Below are 26046 nucleotides of genomic sequence, written 5' to 3' on the forward strand. Positions count from 1 at the left end.
TGTTTGTTTAAAGGTATCTCCAAAACGGCTCAACGGATCTCGATGAAATTTAGGTTATATGTAGAGCTAGTAAGTCCATAAAGGTCAAAATACAATTCAAGCATCGAAAGTAAAAATAGTTTTTGGATGAACCTCTTTAGAAAGTTTGAGAATCATTTCGAAGCGACCCTACTTATCCCTGACAATAAAATACAGAGGGTTAACCACCGTCACATGACTCATCCCCCAACAAGTACAAACCTCAGGGTCCTATGGGAACAACACACAAATTATCCAAAGCTAATTGTTTAATTCGTTCATGCCATTTAACTAAACAGATTGAAAGTTAGAACATTTGTTGTGAAATTTTTTCGCTGCTTCAGGCCGTACGATCGTTAAATTATAGTGCATTTCGTTTGGAATTTGTTTCTTTTCGTAATTTTTACTTAAACCAATTATATTAAAGACAACAACTTCAACTTAAGTGAATAAAAGTAGCAGTCTATTGCCTACTAGTGGTCGCTCGCGACTTCGTCAAAGCAGAATTAAAAGAAGTAGCCGGTTATAAGCCAGCGTGCATCAGATACTTTCTCGTTCAAGTACCGTCAAAATCGATACAGCCGTTTCGGAGATTACCCGGGAGAAACGCGGTCTTGCGGACAGACATTCAGGCAGAAAAAAAATTAAAAAATGGTTTTCCATCACCGTACGAAATATGTTTTTTTTTTTTTGATATTTCATACATACACCCCAATTATATTAATATGCATAAATTCAAAATTTCGACAATATCCTGCCGTATGAACTACTAAGTAGTAGGGATTAAAAAATTAAACGTCATGTAGGGACAAAAATAATAAAATATATTAATATTAAACAAGTCTTTGTTACACTAATAATAATAGTAAAATCTAATTGCTCTTAGGCTCATTTTTCTCGACCAGTTTGAAGTCCCCGGTTGCCAGATCTTCGGTGCTGGATTTGAGTTCCGCATACTTGTAGCGAAGCGCCATTACAGTGAATATTAACATGTCTAACAACATCAGTCCCGCGAAAAGGAAGAACTCCTTCCACTGCAATCAATACAGTTTTTTTAATATACCAGCAGTCCCTCCCAGCTTCACACAGGCGACGATTTTTTATTTTTGAAACATTTTATAAGAATATTAAATATAGTCTATGTTCCTTAGGGATAATGTAGCATTCGAATGATAAAGACATTTTTGAAATCGGTCCAGTAATAATAATGTCCATTTTGATCTTAATGATTTTTTTATCTGTTTTTTTCTGATGACTAGGATTTAAATTGCACACACACACCTTAGAATATAATAGTAACTTTACCTGAGCGTCTAAAAAGTTTCCTTCAACGATCAGCACAACGATAAGATTCCCAAAGGCCACCGTGAGAAGCCACACCGACTGTAACACGGACTTCATACTAGCAGGAGCTTGTGTGAAAGAGAACTCGAGTCCAGTTACCGAGAACATCACTTCTCCCATCGTCATAACAACGTACTGTGGCACCAGCCATAGTATATGCAAGCTGTTCGGTGGAGTTACTGTTATTATGTCCATGAACTGTTGAAAGATAACATTTAATTAATAAATTAGTGTCTAAATTTGAAACGTTTAAAACTTATCTAACCAGAATTCCACCTTCATTACATTGGTCTATGATGATTTATGAACTTTCATATAGTGGGTCTGCTTCCGTCTATTTATTAGATACCTTCAAATTTAAGTAATCTGTTGTTTATGTATTTCTATTTCATATATTGCGTGTGCGTGTAGTAGGCGTTTACCACTAGAAAGGATCGGTTGTGGTACTTACAAAGTTTCCTCCGTTGTCTTCATACAATGGTATCGCATAGACGGCTCCCGTCTGCAAGGAAACTTCCTGCATCACTAAGACTCCATCCACTATGATATCATAAGTACCCTTTTCTAAGGATGTTTGAAGTTTATTATCAGTAGTAATGTTCAACTTTGTTCGGTTCTTTTTATCTTGCATCATTATTCGTGACAAGGAAAATGTGTTTGATAAAAATCTGAAAAAAAAATATTACATTCGATTTAAATAACATGGCGAATGCTGACTAATTATTTTACAATCGGTATTCAAAATATATTAGATCCCACATGTAAATTATTATTGGAAGTATCGACCTTCACATCTTGATTTGATTATTTCTTTAATTTTAAAGTTAATAAAGATTGTTTATAGAACGCGTTGCTTTTAATTTCGTGATAACAGTAAACACTGAATACGTTAAGGAAATTAATTAAACCATAGCTCTTGTAGTGTTCGTTTTATTCACTATAATGAAATGTTGGTCTTCGATGTTTGGTTAATAATTATATTTATTGTAAAATCTCAAGGTGTTGAAGTAGTAGTACAACAAGGAACACTATTTGGAACTAGATCGTCGACAGTATTCAATGAAAAGTTGTACTACGCATTTTACGGAGTTCCTTATGCAAGAATGCCAGTCGGAAAACTTCGATTTAAAGACCCAAAGCCAGTAAAGAAATGGAAGAAACCTTATGATGCTAGGACAGAATATCACGGTGCTTGTGCCCAGGTACACATCGTGCATAAACATGCATTATTTGGCTATGAAAATTGTCTTAATTTAAATATCTATACACCTGAACTACCTGATACCTTAAAGGGAGATCTAAAAGCTGTCATTGTATGGATTCATGGTTATGCATTTACTTCCAGTTTTAGTCACATACACGGTCCAGACTTTTTAATAGAAAACGACGTATTGTTTATTAGCTTAACGCACAGAATTGGTGTTTTTGGGTTTGTGAAATTAAAATATGAAGATACAAATGCTAACATGGGCTTAAAAGATATTGTAATCGCATTGAAATGGATCAGAAGAAATATAAACAAATTCGGCGGAGATAAAAACAAAATCACAATAATGGGCAGTGGATCAGCAGCTACAATGATCACCTTATTAATGTCGAAATATAAAAAGTTATTCTCTAAAGCTATATTGCAAAGCGGAAGCTTTTATTCTCCGTCCATATTCCAAGGTGATTATAACATAGAAACAAAACGGCTAATAAATAAACTGAAAGATAAAGGTATCGTAAATATAGTTAAAGCGTCTGCAAAAGATTTAGCTTTAGTTGCTGAGAACATTTACACGAAAATGGAAGTAATTAACTTTCAAAAACCAGTTGTTCCATTTACGCCAATAATTGAGAAAAAAACAAACCGGTCAGTGATAACTGAATATTCTTATGACATATATAAAGAAACCAAAACAATCGGTTTTCGTATACCAATTCTTATCGGTTTTAATAGCCAAGAAAGTATGTCTGAAGTCACGCCACTTATACACAATACCCGTTATTTAAGATCCCTCAACTCTTCTTTCAAATACATGGTACCTTTTACTAATGGTTGTAAATTTAATCAAAGTTCTAAGTCTTATAAAAGAGTCGCCAAAAAGATAAAAGGGAGATATTTTAGTAAAGGAATTACTGAAGAGTCAATACACGACTTTTTAAATTATGCTACTGACCTTCAAATCTATCCCATATACAAATTTATAAAAAAATATTTAGCTGTACATAATAATCTTTTTGTATACAAATTTGATTATGAGGGAAATTTTAACGTGATGAAAACTCACTCTTTAACTGGGTCGAACACGATGATAAAAGGTGCAGCGGGAGGTGATGAAATATGTTATATTCTTAAGTGTGAACCACTTTGGGAGAATTACATTAAATTGAAAAATAACGTCGGTGACCGAGACAGAATTTTTATCCAGCAAATAGCCAAGATGTGGGCGAGCTTTGCAAAATTTGGTGACCCACATCACAATAATGGTAATGTTACTTGGCCTCCAATGACCGTAAAAGAAGATAACCTTTTTGTTTTTGGTAAAGAAAACAAATTGACTAATTCTAAATTAGAAAAAAGTGCTTATAAATTTTGGAATAACATATACAGTAAATATTATGCTAAAGAAAATTGCGAAAAAACACATGACGAGTTGTAACATTCGGCACCTTTACAATTTTAGTAATTTGTTAAAATTATAATATTTTTTTACTATTGTATTAAAGTATAGAGGTATGTGAAAAATTGTCTGTCACTGCTTTTGAAACTAAAACGTTTAAGACTTGATATTTTTAGATAAAATTATGGCAAGAGGTATTACTGTTTGTTTTAATATACTTAATTATATCTTACCTAACTTTTACCCCATCAATAGCTTTATCGTTGTTATCATCATATTGGTAAACGTCATTCCTTGATACAAAGTAAGAGTTTGCGGTTTTCTCTTTTAATACAAACTTGCCGTCGTAGTTAACATCCATACAATCACTCGTATTTACACCTCTTAATGAATAAGGTAATTCTATCTGCTGATGTGCTTCAATATCCAGTTTTTCATAAACTCCTAAAGCATCTATTATAACTTTATCTGTAACATTTTCTGCGGGGTTGTAAACATTTAATGTTATGTTGCAATTAAATCCGTTATAAACTCTAAGTTGTGCCAACCCATCCGATACTGGTGTACCATAAGTAGGCTGAAAAGAAGAATAAATCGTTAGCAAAAAATGATTATTTGGATAAAAAAGCTATGAAAGTACTATATAGAACATTTACCAAAAGATTCAATTCAACAATTCCAGATATAACAAAAGCGGCGGCGGCGAGAACACCTCCCCAAATCATTTTGTGCAAAGGTTTCCTTATTAGCTTGCACCACGTCAGAAACGGATAAATCGCCTGTAAGTAATTATTGATTAAAGAATCTTCCTTTATTTTATTAAACTTCTTATCCCACGGTAGGTGTAAACAATTTAGTAAATAGTATATTAGAGATTTGTCTTTCTATAATATTAACCCCTTGAAAGGCGTCTCCGACAAGCAGAGGTCGGCAGTTTTCCCCATATTTAACTCTACCTCTTCTTTATTTCGATTAAAGTGACTAAGTATTACAAAATATTAATAATAAAATGTTAATTTAATAATATTGGTATATTGTAAATTTTGTTAATCAAGTAATTGGTTGCATAATTAACAATTACTGCAGATAATCGCCGCTGTTCACGCGTCAAGTGTTCAGTAGAATTTTGGTGTTATGGTAATTCCACAATTTATACTGTTAACTGTCAATTTTGTTTTCGGTAATATTTAGTCATAATGTAAAACTAATTTAACGTAAAACGAGATGAACATTTTAAAAGCAAAGAATATTAATGAAGTGTGAAATAGGAAAATGAAATAAACAAACAGGGCAAGATAAATGAAACCGTGTAAAATTGATATAAAAAAGCAATAATTGACGCGGTGTTCCATGTTACATTATTCTTTTTAAATTAAAACCTTGGTTATCGTCTGCTTGCAGGTTCATTTTTTATCGATGTTTATTTTTCTGCTGCATTTTCTTTTTATTTGAAGTAATAAATAACTAAGCCATGTTTTATAGAAAGTTACTACAGACTTGATGTTGTCTACATTTTTTTTATTGTATTAGGTAATAAAAGAAGTACATTTTGAGATAGTTACAATGTAATGCGTTCGCAATACCGAAATAGTTGTACAAAAATTATTGTTTTTTAATCTTCAATTCTGAGAAAACGTAAATAATAATATGGTTTTGTACTATATGTTTATGTTTCGGTAGTGGAAACTCACTAGTATAGATATTTTAATGTCATAGTATGTCAACTTAAGATTGCTAACTTACCACTTCGAAAAGAGGGATGAATACTAAAATAAGTAAAGGATTGAGCACTTGCATCTGATCCGCTTTCAGAGTCCAGCTTCCGATTTCCTGATACATTCTATCAGCTTGGAAGGTCCATCTTGATCCCTAAATCAATATTTATATATTAAAAATAAACTATGATGATTCACGCAATTAACCGAGAGACTTATATGACCCGATGATAGAGGCGCTGTTATCGGATGTTGTTCTGTCAGAAAATATGTTTAATAACTTTTCTTCTTTTAATTCTTGATGATATTTATATAATATGATACAAGCAAGGTAACAGGGGATTAGTAGAAGACAGTATTGTGATGTCAAAGGTGAATGATGTCATATTATTCAATTTTATTAGCAAGCTTTATAATTATGATTAATGCTATCGTTGGCATTCTATAAAGTCTTTATGCGAGTTATAAATATATCTTACAACTTGTCATATAAAGCGATCTATTGATAGAACAGTTAGCAAACCCGCAAATTTGTACACTGATAATAATTTATTTAATTTCCGTCTCATATCTAATTCTACATAGCTATGTATTTTGCAATTACGAATAACAGATTTTCAAAAATTTTATTAATACTGTTGTACTGTAATTTTAGCTAATAACATTCAGCTATTAGTAGTAAATATACTTATTAAAAAATCCTCCATGTCATTCCGGGGAAAATACTTATCAAATAAGATGTCACTTCACTCTACAAAATCAACGAAACCGTTTAGGCTACAACTAGTCACACACATATCTGCGAAAAATTATTCGCCTATCATTTAGCCAAAAATGGCAAAATAATGTCACAATCACAGCTAAGTTTAAACTGTTTGTAAATAAAATACCTGTTGATCGAAGAGCGCCCAAAAGATCGGCAACGGTATGAAGAGGACGAGAACTCTCAACAGACCCTTGATGTCTTCAATAAGGTTCGAGTCGTACTTGTCGTCTGCGTGGTCCAGCCAGTGCTCGCGCTTCTCCTTGCTTTTGTTAGACTTCACTAACGCATACTGTTGCCAAAAGTATAGTATTAGCAAAAAGAGAGGCTGATCCCACTAAAGGGTCGCCCACACAGTAGAAGGGTCCTTATTGTAGGTTCTGTACAAATATGCATTTTATTAATTTTTAATGCTGAACAAAGTGAAAACGTACAGACACTTCCATACCATTCATTGCAAGATAGATTCTATTTGGAAAGGGTGAAATGGTAATCTCTTAAACCCGTGAAAATTACTCGGTGTGGATGGGCTATAAAAATGACATTTATCTTTTATACAGAACTACAGTCAAAATTTGTTATAACGACATCGAAGGGACTACTCATATTGAGTCGTAAAAACCGATAGTTGTAACAACCGGTGACAGGTATTAATAGGAAAGATATGTAATAACATTCAGCCAGGACCTTTGATTTTGGTCAATTTAACCGGTATGTTGTTCTAAACGATGTCGCTATAAACGGTTTTGACTGTAGTTTTTACCCGCGACTCCGTCCGCGCGGAATAAAAAAAAAAAAAAAAGAAAACGGGGTAAAAATTATCCTATGTCCTATTCCTGGTTCTAAGCTGCATGCCCACCAATTTTCAGTAAAATCGATTCAGCCGTTCTTGAGTTATAAATGGTGTAACTAACACGACTTTCTTTTATATACAGTCAAAATCTGTTATAACGACATCGAAGGGACTACTCATATTGAGTCGTAAAAACCGATAGTTGTAACAACCGGTGACAGGTATTAATAGGAAAGATATGTAATAACATTCAGCCAGGACCTTTGATTTTGGTCAATTTAACCGGTATGTTGTTCTAAACGATGTCGCTATAAACGGTTTTGACTGTATATAGATTTAGGATGAAAATTTATTTTTTTATAGAATAGAAGCGAGATCTTTCGCAAAAACAAGTTACTTTTTGGTACATATCAATCTAGTCAATCTATTTCTCGGATTAACTAGATTTTAGGAACCATAATAGATGAGTGTAGCACTAACTGACATTTCAGGCATCGGTGTCGTGTATAGACGGGCTTTTAATTAAAACCCTCTGGAACCGGTATTGGAAAGTTTTAATAGGAAAGTGGAAGTTACTCACTCCGACACAAGCAGAGACGTTACCGAGCACGTTGCCGGCGGGATTCTTGATAATGTAGAGGCGTTTGCCCGCAACAAAGAACACTGGAACAAAAAACTTATAACTTTATATGCTTTAAACAACACTTAATTATGCGGTATTACGCAAGCTGTAATACAATTTTTTTTTCTTATTTAAAGAGATATAGATTTTTACATATATTTTTAAATATTTCAATGTGTTATAGAACAATAAAATGTATTTTTAATTTATCAGAAGTGGAAACAACAAAGAAATGCTGTACCATTTTCCTTCGACAACATTAATTAATCCGTCTAAAAGTTATACATAGATGAACGTAATTTAGATATCTTATAATGAAGACTTCGTTTTAAATCAATAGTTCGCTATTATCATATATTTAAAACGATGTAACAATCAACTTACCTATAGAAACAATCATCAGTAAGCCGGGAACACCAAACGCGAGAGAATAGCAATCATTTTCTCCGAAACAGTGCACATCTGCCCTTAGGATCGGAGTGAGAAATGTAGAGATGAGACTTCCCGCGTTGATAGAGAAGTAGAAGAGAGAGAAGAAATAACCGAGGTATCTCTCCTGCTCTGGCAACTTGAACTGGTCTCCACCGAATGCCGATACACACGGCTTTATACCACCAGTACCGAATGCAATAAGAAGTAGAGCTAAGATTGTAAATTCTCTGTAAAATAATAGTTCAATTGATAAGTTACAATTATTAATACTAAGCATTAAAACAGATACGCTAAATAAATCTGAAAAGAAGCATTTTATGGTCTTTTACAACTATTTGCGACGCAAATGAATACTGTCATGTAAAGGGTCTAACAATAGCGGTACTTGGCCTAGGGCATTGAACTGAAAATTGAAAGAGGGTCAATAGTAAAGAAGTCTTAACAGTAGACTTGAGGACCATTCAATTAATAAAAGGACACCGAACACTAGTATAGTCCCATCCAAACTTTATAGCGGCTTGTAGTTAATATGAGACTGCGCTGTAGTAATCGGCGAGGCACACCTCTGAGTTGCAGGGTACACACCGAAGGAGAGACGTAAGGAGTACGCAAAGGAGTAAACTCTTTTCTCAACAGTGGCCTACGGTGGGCTCACTTTACATCCATCTAGGGAGATGTACATATAGCATAATGGTCGTCTAGGGAGACTAACTCGAAGATAACTACGAGCTGCCTAAAGTTTGATTCTTATAATACACAGACAGGACGTTAAATATTATTGATCTTGAATAAATTGTCCTCACACACATTGTTGTATGAAAAGGTTACCGTGTAATAAATAGATACCATTATTGTGTTTTTGTGTCTATGTGTTTCTTTTAAAGAAGTTAAAATAATAATTATTACTAAATAAATACCACTTTGTATTTAAAATCAAAAATGTTTTTGATAAAATAACTTACAGTTTTGGCAAATCCAATGGCGGCATAGCTGTGAGGGATATCAGAACACTGCCCGTTGCGTAAACAAGAGACAGATAGAATATTGTTCTGAAATAAATTAATTATATTCACATATAAAAAACATTTCGCTAAAGTAAATTATATACATCATTATTCTAGGGATTATTTTTCTAAATTTATGTATATAATGTATCCAATATTCATCCTAATCTTTAACCAAAATCTGTCTAGTGTATTAATCTAAAAAATACCCGGTGTGGGTATTCTCCAATTAAAGATTTTAGCTATGAAATTAACACCTAATAAGATTTGTCGGGGACTTTGTTATTGTTACAATTTCCTACTTCCATACCGTAATTAATTTGTCGTAACAGTTTATACTTGCAGTGTCCATCTTACATCATCCATCTTACTATTGGAATATTGTATTTTTTCCGAGAATTTATTTCTAATTACAATAGGAAGAGAATTAATAGATTTGTATTGTAATTTACTTGTTTCGCTTTGTAGCAAACAATGGAATCCAATGCAAATTATTGTCTTAATGATAATTTATCACCTCCGTACCTATTGCCTTGATCATTTTTATTTACTTAAATCAATTTTTGCAATTCATAATTATGGTAGCATGAAGATAGTTTTGCAACGAAAAAAATCACGTTATTTGCTATATCTATCTTTAGGTGGATAATAGAATATTTTTATATGATTGACTATATTAAAAAGGCATGTTTATTATAGTGAAACAATTAAAAATAACATTACATTCATGTATTAAAATTAATGAAAGCATCCCGAGGTTAATTTATCAAACTCGGAACGTTTTTTAAATAAAATTTAGACCTAGTTGTTAGTTTTTTTAGATTAATGTACAATAAAGTATGAAATCTAATCTACAAAATTGAGTTAATTTGCACAAGTATTGATGAAAACTTAATTTTCTTCATAAAGTCACTGCGGTAAAAATTGTATGAAAAAAAAATGCAAAATATGTAAAAAAAAAATATTAATTTAATTATAAGTTTACAGCATCCGCTTTTCCATCCTTGTAACTTTAAGATTAAGGGAATTACGCTTGATGTAAGATTAATTTTTCTGTAACTTGAACGTAGCAAAAAAAAGGCTTTGTGTCCCCACTAGTGGAAAAGAGTTTTTAACATCATTACAGTCAATCGCTAGAAAAGTAAAAATATATAGAATTTCACAATTACCTGAACCTGCCCAACCATCCGTCGGCAATCATTGCACCAAGCAAGGGAAAGAAGTAGGCGAACATTGTGAAAACATGATATATGACGGTTGCTCCGTTGTCAGAGTAGCCCAATTTGTCGCGAAGGTATAATGACAGGATCGCTACAACAAACAGTTACATAGTTCTAAAATTATATCGTCTACACTAAAAAAAATAGGAAAGCTTTGTATTTTTGATTGTAAGCAATAATATCAAAATCTTCGGATTTCAAATCTTACTTAACTAATAGATTGCAACATTATCTCTGAGTAACATTAGGCTATATGATTAAAAAATAACAGTCTGCTACCCAAGCGAAGCCGGGACAGGTAGTTTGTAAAAAATATTTTTGGCCCCATTTCGGTAGGGTAGTTTGTTTCACTAGTATTCGTGTCCACTTCAATTTGGGTTTCGGTTGCAGTAACCTTGTGTTGACATATTGACATCACTCACGTTCTCTTTGAAAAAACAGAGACGTGAAAATACAAGTGTCACTGCAGTCAATTACTACAATGTTTACATTGTCGAACATTTATACAAAATATTATATTCAACCCTTTCATACTGGTTGAAATTCATGGCTACATGCCGTCGTAAAATATATTTTTTAATAAGTGATTTCAAACGAAATTTAAATGAGTATTGTTTAGACAAACAATGCTCTATTTATTAACTATGATTACAAATGCTAACACATGATTACTTCTTATGCAACATTAATATCTTAAATCAATCTGTTTACAATTTTTTATTACGCCTTTTAGTACGTATCGTTTTAAAAACCTTGAATTGAAAATATTGCACCGTTTGTTTACTTGGAACAACATGTTTACGGAATAATTTCAATTGAATTAACATACGATTGAACCGATTCTTGTAAAAAAAAACTTGAGAGGTGTCAAGGGACACCCGGATGGAACGAAGTTCCTTTCAATTAATTAGTGAAGGAACCAATGTTTATTCTATGAATAAAAAACTTAAGTCTTCACAAGAAGTACATTTTATTTCTATGAATTTACGTTATATATTGTCACGTCGTTGCCATGGTGAAGTAGCGCTCATTCGTCGTTAACATACTTACTTTAGCAAAAAGTGTCGTGACAACTTTTCGTAAGAATTTTTTCCGTCTAGCCCCCTTTCACAACTCGCGATAAGGAACTTCGTTCCAACGATAAGGAACTTCGTTTCAATAATATTTGTCAGTTATCATTATGACTGTAATTTTTCATTACAGCAATAATAAACGAGATAAGAACTATTGTGATTCCTTAAGGGATAATATTAAAAAAATGTATTTTCGCTCGAGGAAAAAAAGAAGGATTTATACATTACATTATTACATTATTTATTTTACAGATGAAGGAAGAGGAAAACCAAAGAAAGTATGGAACATTTGTGTGAAATGTAACATGTGTAAATGATTATATTTAGATATGACAGCAGATAGAGATTTATAGAAAAGTTGTACATACTATACCAATTCTCTTAGGAGAGAGGACACGGATGTTAAGAATTATGGTCATTTAAGTACAAAATGTACCATTTCTTTTAAGAGATAACAAACATACACATACTTTAATAACCTCCTTTTTGGAATTCTATTAAGAAAAAGGTTGACAACCCACTCTTGGTACAGGCAAATATCTGATAGGTAACCAAGGCTATGTCTTGAGATATGTTAACACTTTAAATTGACTGATACGTTTAAGTGAATATTATCATTGAGACGTATCCAATCGAGTTTAGAATGTACGCTCGGCTACTTCATTTTATCAATGAGTTTACCCGAGGTTAAGATGAATCTTGAATCCGATAAACTGAAGTTTGCAATTGTGGTAATTTATAATGTCATAATCTCTGTTGTTTTTCATAATTTGTATTTTATGTACCTATATTGAATATGTTCTCGAGTCTTTTTTGTTTGAGTAATCTAATCTTGTGTAAAATTGTCTTATTGCTGATTTTATTTGGTAAAAAAATAAAGGTAAGATTTTAATCGAAAAATTCGTTAGGCTCAATATTATTATAACTCGTTGCAAAGAAGAGTAAACAGTATGTTCAATAAATATAATATTGATACAGTTTTTTTTTTGGAGTCGACATTAATTCCAATACTCAAAAACAGTAATACTCGTAGAAAGATAGGCTGTAATAATCCGACAAACCCTGTAACTATTGGAACAAACGTCGGCAAAAAATTGAATGTTGTTCGTGACCGATGACATGCCAATTCAGACAGCAATTCGAAAAGCCGCAGAAATCAAATATTCATCATCTGTCAGGATACCGCAAAATACTTTTTCTGACGCAGTGAAAAAACTATTGTAGAACTTACTTCGCATTCCATAGTAGCAAAATCGTTCGCAGAATTCATTTGTCACGATAAATCCAACTGCTTTTGGATATGGGAGTTTCTGAAAATGAAAATGAAATTATTTACATAATATGTATTTAAAAAAATAATGTTACACTCAACTGGTTGCTATGGTTTCTAAAAAAAAAACAAAATAGATTTATGTGTTCATAACATATTAGGTTAATTACTTAGAACCAGGGATTTTTATGGTCAACTAGCTTTTACCCGCGACTCCGTCTGCGTGAAATAAAAAAAATGTACACAATATAAAGAAAATCCTATGTCCGTCTCCTAGTTCTAAGCTACCTCCCCATCAATTTTCAGTTAAATCAGTTCGACCGATATTACACTATTTATAACTCTCTTGAGTTATAAATAGTGTAACTAACACGACTTTCTTTTATATATATATATAGATATATCAAATCTTAAAATTTAATCTATATAAACGATATTTTCGAACGCTTATTACTTCTATAAAAAATAGCTTTTATTTACTATGCCTACTGAAAACAGATAAAGTACATGTTTTATATTATCACAGTAAGAAAATCTTCAATACAATAAGTACAGCGAGAACAATCGTTTGAAAACCCTAAATGGAATTAGTGTACGACCTCGCGATTCTATTCATAGTTTTTGCACTAAATAATAAATAAAGCCAAGGCCGAAGCGGACGTGATTGTCTTTATATGGAACTGCCAAACTCATTCAGTATTGAAAAATATTAAAGCAAAAACACTAAAAACATATTTTGATCGTAATTACATTTTCCAAACTTTAAGCAATTATCTTATGTATAATTCAAAACAATATATAAAACTAATTTATTCTATTTCAGTTATCTTAATTTGTTTTATAAAAATCGAGGTTCAGATAAAACTTAGGTACGATGGATCAATATCATTGCGCAGCCTCTTCTTATGGCGTAATAACCAGAATAAACAAGTCATAACAGACATAGTAATATTAACTTTAGATTAGAGATAATTGATGAAAATAAAATACAATTTTTACATTTTGTTCGGCATCGAGCATGTCTTGAGACTTGAATGGTAGGTACTAATGTTCGTACTTGTCCGAGATCGAACAAGTACGCGTGTACCCACACAAAAAGTAATTATTATGACTTTAATCATGAATATATTCATTATTTTAGCAAGGAGTAAAGATAGGACCTGTCAAGAGATATTCACTTGTCCCAGTTTACAAACCAGTTACCAACATAACGACCTTTTAGTAACATGAATACGCAAAACAAAATGAAAAACATATATTTTCCTCGTTTTAACATTTAACATAATAATCACTAATACTCTATGAAGAATAAATATTCAAGCAAAATTGATTTTATATCAATTATCTGGTGACATTTGGGGCAAAACTCGTACTGAATTCCTTTCATTAAATGATACTCATGTTACGAACTGCGAACCAGTACAAACCAGATATCCATTCTTTGTACGAGCCGCGAGACAATTAATGATAATTCAAGCGATCGGTATCGGACCATATCGTGCTAGTGTTGTGTTGTCTCTCATTTAACACGTCAATACAAATCATTAACAATTATAAGATAGATGCAAGTAAACAACAGATAGTAAGTAATTCTTACTTTATGAACATCATATAAATTTTGGGTCCACGCTAACCTTTAGGACCTAAAATCAACTCTTCAGTTCAATAGATTTGGGCGGGGCTGAAAAGGGCAAAAAAGTACCGAATGCATTTTAATACAACCTTTTCACATTTTTCTATAACAATAAATTAATACTGTAAGTAATATACTCGTAGTATCATGTTCACATCAGCAAATACTAAGACCGATACTAACGGTAGAGATGTTAAACAATGAGTCGATTGCATCATCCTAACAACATGGGAAATACCCATCAATAATTTTATTGACTATTTTACTACACTGCTTCAAGTGTGGTATTGCTAGAATTTGTATTTAACACATTCAGTGCTACTATCATTTTCACGTACCTACTTATATTAGCGTGAGCATGTACGGCGGGACTGTACTGAATGTATTAAGATAAGAACATCATTATAGCAAACGGTAACTTAAACGAAATTAAAAAGATGTTTTTTTTACATTCCAAAACAAAAAAAATGTTTTTTAAAGCATAGAAAATTGCGACAAAGTTTTAATTAAAAAATGCCATAGTCACATAGTTTAATAACTAACCTGTTAAGCTATCCCTACCAATCAATATTTCTATTGTTTTACCAACCTACAGAAAGGAAAAACGATTTCCCGGTTTCACGGATTTTGTTGTGTGTATATTTCTGTATATAGCCGTTCCATAGTTTTATGTTATGTATAGGGTAAAGCCAATCTGGTTTTGGTATTCTGGAAAATATGGTCTTACAAAAATCTTTTGTATATTTTCGTTTTGAATAAAAAACATTAATCATGTTTTTGGAAGTATTTTATTATAGGTAATTAAGGTTGTGCAAATTTTTTAACGAAATGGAACACTGACATTGTTAATTATCTTGAAAATATTTTAATGCTGTTTTTAGCCGACTTCAAAAAGAAGGAGGTTATTATATTAAAAAGAAACGTTATTCCATACTTCAAAGGAAAATCGAATTATTTTATTTTCAACACCATAATTTATACCAAGTTATATAGCAATTAATGCCTTGTTACAAAAAATATCTCCAACATATTATGAATACTCTACTTCATAACAAGATATTTATGAGTAGAGCAACATTGTATTCTAAATGTCAATGAACTATCACAATGAACCAAAAGTTATTGATTGCAGAATGACATCAAGCTGTGCAATACATATGAACTACTCTAGGGTATAATGACTTAGGTTGTAACGTTTTTCTAATAGTTATGAGATCTGTGTATATATCGTATTAGCTGTCGCCTGCGACTCCGTTCGCGCGGAATAATAAGTAGTCTATGTGTTCTTCCAGACTATGTTCTACATCTATACCAAATTTTATCAATATTCGATGAGTCGTTTCGGAGATACCTTCAAACAAACAAACATCCATCGATCTAAATATTCGCATTTATAATATTAGTAAGAAGTAAGATGTAAAAGATAAATAATATATAAAAATTCCAAGTCTTGAAGAGATATTTGAGAATCTATGAGAGACAACTTAATTCGAAGCATATAAATTTTTCGTTTATTTCTTCTTATCAGCTATTAGCTCACACAATAACGGAATACTTTTTTCAGTCTTCAGTGTAATAGGTGTACTGTCAAAAAACATTAGACAGTTTGGATTAAATGATACCGTTTTCTATTCACAGATGCATTGATCAGTTTTAGAATATGAAATAACGGGAAGACTATCATTTATTTATGGCCAGCGTTTTCCGATATACTACGTGCCAACCATACGTATGACAGCGATAGGAACGAAGTACGTGTTATGCACTCAAGGTGGGATAAAGAAACAAACAGAAATCATTGATACGCAAGATACATCGAAAGTATTGATACCTTATCTGTTGCTACGATTGTTCTACAATAGCCACTTGCCGTTGCGTTATTTGACCTGGATATTTTGAAAGATCGTTACACAATCAAGCCAATATAAAATGTAAAGAATCTTCAATTTTGTCCATGTCCTTTTTAGTAATATTTCGTAAACTGTATGACATCTTTGCATCTTGTCATATTTGATTACATCGACTTATATAAAAGCAACAAGCCGGTAACTCCGATTTGATTCGTATGGAAGATCAATGTGAGACAAACTATAAGTAACTGTATATAACTTTATATTTAAAATATAATTATAAATATTAAATATCAATAACAACAGAGTGCAAAATTGCAAATCTAGGCTTAGTAATTTGAGTTCTGCGTTATATATCTCAGTATGTCAGTTTCTTCTTTTATAAAGACTATTTACTTTATTCTCAGTAAATAAATATCAAGGTTCTACAGTAACGTGTATGATACAAGTGGATTAAGATAAAATGATAACAGTTTTAGAGTTGAAGATGAGATAAAAGTTGTTGAGGTTAAAACACTTGAGACTATTTACGCCTTGAAACATTTTTTTCTAGTTCAAATTAGTTGTAAATTAAATAAAACCAATAAACCATTTAATACGTATCGTATGACATCTCTTCGTCAAAATTGATTCCGCGGTTAATGCTACTGCAAATTACAATATTTCACGCGCAAACAAAACCACATACTGACAGCCAGATACTAAAATATAGTTTTAAAAACACAAACATCATTTTTAACTTTTTTATTTGGTATGTATTATGGTATGTATATGTATCTATTTTTATACATATATATAATTGTCATGACAATTTGCAACATGTTCACTACTAAGACGTGTAAGACCTCTACTAAAAAACTCCGCAAATTATTCTAACGTTCATTGTTTCGTTCGATTATTATTTATATTACTCCCTTGTTGAATTTAATTATGTCGCACTATATTTACATTATCTACGTATAGTTTTACATATATTTCAATTATGCATAGCTTTCTACCAAATTCAGTGTCGATTGATGGAAACTAAGAGTGATTAATTAAATAGTGGTTATTGGGGAGGGGGGTAAGGGGATCCTACCGCGTATCGATTTGTTTAAAAAACCTAGAGTTCAAATAATGAGTATTTCAAGTTAAACATTCGATTATTGGAAAGACAATGCTTGGTACACTTCTATACGAAATATGCGTCATATGTAATATATTTGTGTGGTTGTGGGAATCAAACCTATGAACCTACGACTGCCTGATTTATAAAAATATATAAACAGGTGAGTTCTTTACAGTTGAATCACGCAATACCTTCTGTGTAAATATATATAGATAACAAAGTTAAACTAAATATTATAAGTTAATTATTATTATGTACTTTTAAAAGTTTAATGGATCGATCAAAATTATTAACACATTTTACTAAATAGGTTTTTAAACATATATTTAAATTAATCTATTTTGTAAATGATGATTAAGTTTTACATAAATATTTCACATCCAAGTTACTGAATACTTTTTTCTAAAAGATATCGGAAACAAATGTCCACAATAACAAAGAGCAACAGAGCGGCGACCATGTCAATGCAATTTGTAGCCTTCAGAAGCCATGCCGAAGGCTACCGCAGTGATCGCCCACAAATTTATACCTCGCACATTAAACGTGTTGCAAAACATTTGCTCGTAACATAATAACATTTTAACGCAACTATTATCAAGTTTATTTATCTGAATGAAATTATTAAATTGAAAACTGAATATCGAATACTATAGCTATGTTCAGCGGTTTACAACCGTCTTCCTTTGTCACCTCGTAAAGTTTTTATGACATTTAAAAACCCCGTTTTTCTCTCATCTCATAGTTTTCCTTTTAGGATTGAAGGTAATGAAATCGTAAATCTTATGACTTTATCCCTATTTATTATATTTACAGTTCAACTTCTGTACTGGATTTGAATGATTGAATTCAGTTGATTTTTACGAAATACGAGATAAATGTATTTGGGGCATTATAAAAAGCGACAAACAGATTATGCACGGAGGTTACTTCTGCATTGCCCCCCCCCCCGACCCCCACCCGCACCGCCGGCTGTGTCAAGGCAATCTCAGTACGAAATTGAATTCCGTGAAGGTAAACATTGCAATAGCCTGGTATTAGGTATAAACATGTATTTGTTATTCAAGATAAGTAATCACTTGGCAATCCCAGAGTTAAACTGCTATTGGGTACGTTTATACGATGTTCATATGTTGGAAGTATGCAGAGAAAAAATGCGCTGTCTACAAGTTCCGCGCTGTTGCAATTGTAATTCATGTATGTAGTTACGTATCATGAATGAATGACTTGCGAAAAATTTTTGCACTACTGTCAAGAAATTGTAATAACATTGTTCTTGTTTATTTATTTTAACTTACATTTGATTCTCAATTTATTGTTTCGAAAGGTGTCTAAATAAAATAGAAAAAGGATAACGTATATTCACAATATTAACTGCCAAGAATACTCGTCTATAAATCTAGACAATATTGTGTAAAATTATGTTGTCTCTGGTTTCATAATTTTTTTTGTATTCTTTTATTGTGTAATATGTTGAGATAGTGCATTGGTGTTATCACAAGTGCTGTCACAAGTTAGGTCCGTGTAGTGCTCGTAATCGTGGTTAATACGCGTGACAAAGTATTTAGTTTTTTGTCATAAAAAATTATAATATGAGTATTAAGTAACAAGTCGTTGAAATAACATCGTTCAGTTTTAAAATATTAAAAATTATAAAATAAGTTCGTCTAAATAACATCGCAACTTTGCAATATTTTTAACCAAACAATAATGTAAAACAATGCGAGTATAACAAAAATAATAAAAAAATGTATTACATTCGTACACTCCAACTTTATTAATATGTATAAATATTATAGGTTTAGGTTACTTAAGTTTAATATCGGTTTGTTCGAGTTAGACATAAAATAGTTTGAATTAGTAGTTAAATTCGCAACTTGTCTAACCCGTTTTAAAAAGTGTGTTCACGTTTCGAAATTATCTAATAAGTTATGTACAGACGTAAATAAAATGAGGTAAATCCCAAGAGGAGATTATTAATACATGTTAATTAAAAATTGTGAGAAGATGGATTGAAACAACTGGTTTGTTTGCAATTTATAATTTATAATATTGACCTAGTTAATTTGCAATTCTGAGTTAAATCATATTAAAAGCTCTGATGATATTAAGCCCTATTGCTATCCTTGCATCAATAGTATATGTTATATCAAACATATACTCGTATAGATTGCGAAACCGTTTATAGCCTGACCACAATTATACCAACCCTGACCATATTGCGAAAAAAATTTAATTGCACCGATTAGAAAGTGATCTTATAGAGTAGCAGATTGAAGCGTCCCTAGATCAGGATTTTTATATTCTTGGTTAGGCTTAGTTTTCAATTTGATTCTCTGGTCCAATCAGTTCGCATGTCCTCTGTGTTTTCTGCAATTTAGACGAATTAATCTCACTCGTGAAGGTGCGTATGTAATAGTGAAAGTCAGGTATTCAAGTACAATCATGTATAGCTAATAACGACCGATGGTTGCATCAGCCGTCTAACCGTCCTGTCAGCTTAGTGGAAAATGACTTTAAGTGTTAGAAAAAGCTGTCTCCCGGCCGTAATCAAGCAGTTATAGACACAAGTGAAAATTGTTACTAAACTTGGAGATTGTATACAGTGTAGTTTGTTATTACTAAATTTAACTTTAGACCAACTACGTCAGCAATTCATAAATTAGTTTAAATCTTACTAATTATACTAATACTATAAATGCGAATGTTTAGATGGATAGATGGATGAATGTTTGTATCTTTGATTGAGGTACTTGTAAAGGCGTCATTATGTGCTCCGTTTGTCTCAAATCATTATTAACTTACCGCTCTAATAAATACAACATGTTCAATAGACTTTTTTCTGTATAAATATTATGCTTTATTTACAAACAATTGCTCCGTCAATCTTTTAAAATAAACGTCATAAACATTACTATGAACGTTAAAAAATTAGCATTGAAGATAACCCCGAATGATAGATAACACCGAATAAATCAACGGATGGAGTCGCGGGCGACAGCTAGTATTTATATAAAGCAAATATATTATATATGTTTAGATACGTGAAGGATAGAGATATTTATCTCAGTTAGGATAATGTTAAGAATAAATTCTTTAGATTTCCAATCTAACTCCATTTTGATTATATCAAACTATTCTAATAGATCATCGATCTCGCAACAAACTGTCAAGACAACAATTGACAAGCAAATTGTCAATTGACCCAAATTTTAACCACATGACCCCGTTACTTTCACAATGAAATAAACACCATGTTTAAATTAAAAAGAAATTCTACACCATATTGCCCACTACCATAGACATATTGTAAAAATCATCTCACTGTATATTTGGTCTGCAGTGACATTGTGTCAATATATCTCCAATAGAAACCCAGTCAGAAACTACTTGTACTACTGGTTTTTATAACCTGCACAAGTGAAACAGATAGAAAAATATCAGACCTTCTTTCAGATGGTGATGACATAAATAGTGTGAAACTATTATGGTACATTGAGCTTGCATGTTGTGAAAAGTATAAGGAAATAATTCTTCCAGCAGAGGAAGTACAGACTGGTAATAGCAGATTGCAAACTTTGGCCAACAAACGTAATTTGCACTCAGTTGCACGTGTTCGTTACACGCTGTATAAAGTTTCTCATTTACTGTACCCCGTCATAATATACTATATCGGTCCTTGTTTGTAAATTCTTAACCAGTTTGTATTTAAATCGACTACAATATTTACACATATTTTCGCCTTCCTTCCCTCGCGCATGCCAAAGGTTGCTTATATTAACAATATTCGATTTCCACTAGTAAAAAGTAATTTTGTTTCGATAATATACATATACCTAGAATATAGATTAACTGTTGGTTTCTTAAACCAAAATCTCTGTATAAATATGTCATCGTCCCTATCTTTATCTTTGACGAAAAGATATAACAATATGTTTTAAACGAGGCTTTTCGTCTCAGAAACCCACGGTAAGTAAAAAGCCATTAAATCAAAACCTTATCCTGCTAAACACTAAATTTAATCCAAATTTTAGCTAAAATGCTGTGTCATTGGCAGGCGGCCGGCCGTAAAAATTAAGGAGAAATATTAAGTTTTACGAGTATTGTACTCGGTAGACGTGAGTGGCATAAGGCCTGGACGATGACGATAATTTAATTTCACATTTACTTATTACGTAACAAACACGCCGTAAAATTTGAATGCAGTGATACTTGTAGTAAAACATATTACTGTCTCTATTTCTTTCAAAAAGAATATGAGAATGACAATAACTTTTTATACAAGTTGGTCGACAGTGAAAACCCGCAATTAGATACACACATAACAGAATAATAATAGAATAAATATTACAAATAAAAGCACGTGTAACTTATTGCACATTCGACGTTTGAAGCTAATTAAGTTACGTAATATTTACTTCACGTCTGGATTAGATAAAACTGTATCATAAAGCAACAATGTTTATTAATTAATATCATAGAATAGTAAGCTATGAAGTTATTACTCTGTTAATATGTCTTTTCTATGATTAAATTTAATAAAAACATGTTAATATACAATTTAATAGATAGTGAAAAAAGTATGAGGATGCATACGTATGCATATATTATATTGTACATTGTGACAAATAATGGTCGTTTTTAAAAGAGGTATTAACGAGAATGTCACATTTTGTTATCTTAATAATTTTCACAGATGTTCATGTATTTAAACTGTTTACAAAAACTATACTCAATAGTGGTAATTTCAAGTATGTCCGACTGTTTAACTATTTTTTCCGAGTAATTTTTTAAATTTGGAGACTGGTTTGACTGAAGTTTTAATGGAAGATGACGCGGGAGTAACATAGGTTCATTTTTGATTATAAATTTAGCGATCTGAAGAAACTGCGTACGAAGTTGTATGCAACAGCCAGTATCACACATACTTATATATAAAACGCAATAAAATCTTATTTATGATACTAATAACTATACCCGCAGATGTAAAAATATATACATTGAAATGTATTACAAAACATGAAACCTGTATTATGCATTTCAAAGGTCCTTCACCCGTAAACAAATTAAACTGATAAAATTGTTGCATTTTAAGGTAAATAAAATTTTGTGATTAACTGAATTGAGAGGGTCCAAAAATTATCATTTAATTTTTAAAATAAAGTAAGTTACACAAATATTACGTTTTAAGATGTGAAAAAAGCCAGATTCTGAATGCAGAGTAAAATAGTTTACTGACCGCATTGTTTTCGGACATTTATTTTCAAAATAAATATTAAAACAATAGAGTAGCGTCGGAACAAACACCGATAAATCACATTGTTTTTTTTAAAGTCTAAAAATGTGTCCAAGTTCATACTTGACAACCAATTGTCATAATAATAAAAAAAATTGTCATAATGTGATTTATCGTTTTTTGTTCCGACGCTCTTCAATTACTGAGGCATATATACCGGTACTTACTACCTATCAGAACGTTCTATGACCATTTAGAAAATCGTACAAGGACTAACGAATGCCGACTATAATTAAATACGTTTTACCTGTTACTTACATTCAAATTTATAAAACAAGTATATAATAGTGTCATAGTAATAAACACTTATACTTTATAAAACTATAAGCTTTATTATATTACATTTTCCCCTCATTCAAACATCAATTAGTTTAATATTAAAAATACTCGTAAATCTTTCAGTGCCGAATCACTTCTATACAAACTTACTCTAATATTGATTAAAAAAGTACATTGTTTTACAAATGTGTTTTTGCCGAGCGTTTCGAAAATAGAAATCCACAGAAAGAATAACAAGTAAAATGCATATGTACATTTCAATCATGTACTAATATCTAAAATAAATGTAAATATGCGATACAATATGACAATTGACACTCAAAATATACAATTATTCTTTACTATTTCTCCCACCTGATGTAATTAAAAAAATGGGACGTGCTACCTTAGCTTAGTATGCATAATAAGTAAAAGTGTAGTAGTAAAGTGCACTTTTGGAGACAGTCATAACAAATGGCGAACAGAAGTCAAATCTAATTATGTTCTTTGACAGAATAAATTAAACAAGCATTCACGTCCTTACTGTTTGTGGGTGTCAAATTAAATATAATAAAGATTTCAACGCCCAGCGATTATCTTATTACTAATAATAAAAATGCGAATATTTAGATGGATGGATGTTTGAATATATCTCCGGAACGGCGGAAAAAATCTTGAGGAAATTTAGCACAGATGTAGAACATATTCTGGAAGAATACATAGGCTACTTATTACTTTTTTTATAATTCCGCGCGTACGGTGTTGCGGGAGACAGCTAGTTTTGTATTTAAAGAACGTGAGTATTTACATGTGGGACGAATGGGCTATACTATTTTATCTATGTCAATTTTTACTTGTATTAATTGTCATGACTTAAAATGTAATTGTATTTACTGTTTCGGTAGAATTACAAACATCATCTGCAGCTTGTCTTAACAAAAGAAATCAGATCGCAAAGCGAATATATTTAAGTGAGGATTAGATACTAGAAATATTGGTTTAAGTAAACTGCGAATGATCTTAAAATTACTGAACGTTGGTTTCTGAGAACAAAATCTCCATATAAAACATAATATCATTATCCATGTTATTATCTTTAACAAAATAGAGATAACAAAATGTTTTAAACGGAGATTTTGGTCTTAGAAATCCAATGTGAATTGTATAAAATTTGTAATTGTTAAAAAGTATCACAGAAAATATTAATGTGCCAATATTTTAAAAATATTATTGTTATAACAATATTTTGTTTAAATAAACAAAATATTGTTATAACAATATTTTGTTTAAATAAACAGTTTGTGCCAGACGCATAAGGTATTCCTAATTATGTGTATAATCATGGTTTTCCTCTGCAGAAACGTATAAAAAAACTATTACAGCAGTATGTTTTTAATGGGAAAATACAAAGAGAAAAATATGCTGTTTAAATTTGCTATGTATGATTTTGTAGTAATCACTATGTTTCATACTTGTATATAAATAACACAATATTTGTACATATGTGAACAAGTTAGTTCCGGTTTTTGAAGTAATTTTAAATATATATATACGGCATAATATTATGAAGAAAGTAAACAGATACAGCTAGTTTCTAAATCGCACAGCTGATAAAAAAAAAACTAAATGTAAAATATTAAAAAAAAACATATTGTACGTAACGCAGTGTACAACCTCACATAAACTATAAGGATTATTAAATAAAAAATTAACAACAGTATTATAGCGCCTAAATTTTTTAAATAAAAATAAAAGTACCCACCCCTGTAGTTTTAGCTTCCATTGTCCTTTCGTTTATAGTTTAATTTTCTATGTATTTAAAAAAACTCTTAAAAATAGTTCAAAACAAAAAAAAGTGTTATGACATATTTCGCGCGCGTTCGACACAAAAAAGACAAGCGCGCGAATACGCGTTGCGATCGACACTGGCCGCTACTTCAACTCACGAGTTGATAATAATTATCGAGACAGTAAAACCGCGAGAGCTCAAGAGATTGCCGCAATCACTTGCTTGTGTTGTCCATAAACAGTTGCAGTGCATCGTAATCCATTCCACCTTAGCCGTAACTTTTTCAATTTCAACGAAAAATTTAGTTGACATAAAGACCTGCAGACGTCGACTTTCAAATTTTTATTGTTAATAGTGAACTTTTGGAATTCGTGTTATAAACTTTACGAGTACCTGTTTTGTAATGCCGATCACTTTTACCTTGTTAACATAAATCTACATCTAATAAAAAAATATAAATTTGTTCGAAATTTAGAAAGATGTCTGAGTTTCTTTGAATGAGTAAACCCCAAGGATTTATTACTTCATATAATTAAATAAACAAGTCTATTCAAATTTAGCTGTACCACTAAGAAAACTAAAAGTGGGAACAAAAGTAAGTACGAGGCAAATAAAAAACGTTAATAGAAATCCAAGCAAACAATGCGGTAATTTCTCGAAAATTATGTTTGCAATAAATTCAAATTAATCAATTACAACAGGCCATTACCCTGAGTTTCCACTCCGGAAACATCTGTACAAAAACATGTTATGTAACTTGTGTTTTTTAAAGAGAACGAAGAGAACGAGAATATTTTTAACACGAAGGTTCCAGCAGTGGATACTCAAGTATAGAACTTATTCTACAAATACTTTAATCACAACAACAAAGGAGTTGGGTTGATGCCAATTTTAAATTAAAATGGGAAAGGGAAATAACCTTAACGTCGAGACCAAAGGTGATGTTATTACAAAGTGTGCATAAAGTTTTACAATGTTCGACATAGAATTCTTAAGTTGACTGATTCTGATACAAATAAAGCTTGTATTTTAGCGATTCTTTACTTATTAAATACACAATCATAATACTTGCATTATTAGTTATTAGACGTAAGTCTGAAAATACGTATTATATGTTAGTTGTTCATATAAACATGTAATAATAATTTGGATTGAAAGCAAACAGCAATACCCTAGTATTTCCACTGCCGTATGAAATCCTTCTTTGAAACAACTGAGATTTTTATGGTTATTACTCATTGGAACCATTTTGTAT

The 26046-nt window shown here is 31.4% G+C and overlaps 2 protein-coding genes across 2 annotated transcripts; one reads left to right on the top strand and one right to left on the bottom strand.

The window, feature by feature from the left end:
- Positions 1-866: 866 nt before the first annotated feature.
- Positions 867-24937, bottom strand: LOC106720045 (peptide transporter family 1). The gene is made up of 13 exons (XM_014514612.2): positions 24765-24937; positions 12822-12900; positions 10467-10608; positions 9256-9342; positions 8246-8520; positions 7820-7902; positions 6574-6738; positions 5712-5837; positions 4625-4747; positions 4202-4545; positions 1814-2030; positions 1324-1560; positions 867-1052 (listed from the first exon to the last, which is right to left on the bottom strand). The coding sequence occupies exons 1-13, from the start codon at positions 24783-24785 to the stop codon at positions 891-893; spliced, it is 2061 nt and encodes a 686-aa protein (XP_014370098.2). The 5' UTR covers positions 24786-24937; the 3' UTR covers positions 867-890.
- LOC106720047 (esterase FE4) lies at positions 2095-4007 on the top strand. Its single transcript, XM_014514613.2, has one exon. The coding sequence runs from the start codon at positions 2310-2312 to the stop codon at positions 4005-4007; it is 1698 nt and encodes a 565-aa protein (XP_014370099.2). The 5' UTR covers positions 2095-2309.
- Positions 24938-26046: the final 1109 nt, after the last annotated feature.

Source organism: Papilio machaon, chromosome Z (assembly GCF_912999745.1).
Source record: "Papilio machaon chromosome Z, ilPapMach1.1, whole genome shotgun sequence".
NCBI classification, from domain to species: Eukaryota; Metazoa; Arthropoda; class Insecta; order Lepidoptera; family Papilionidae; genus Papilio; species Papilio machaon.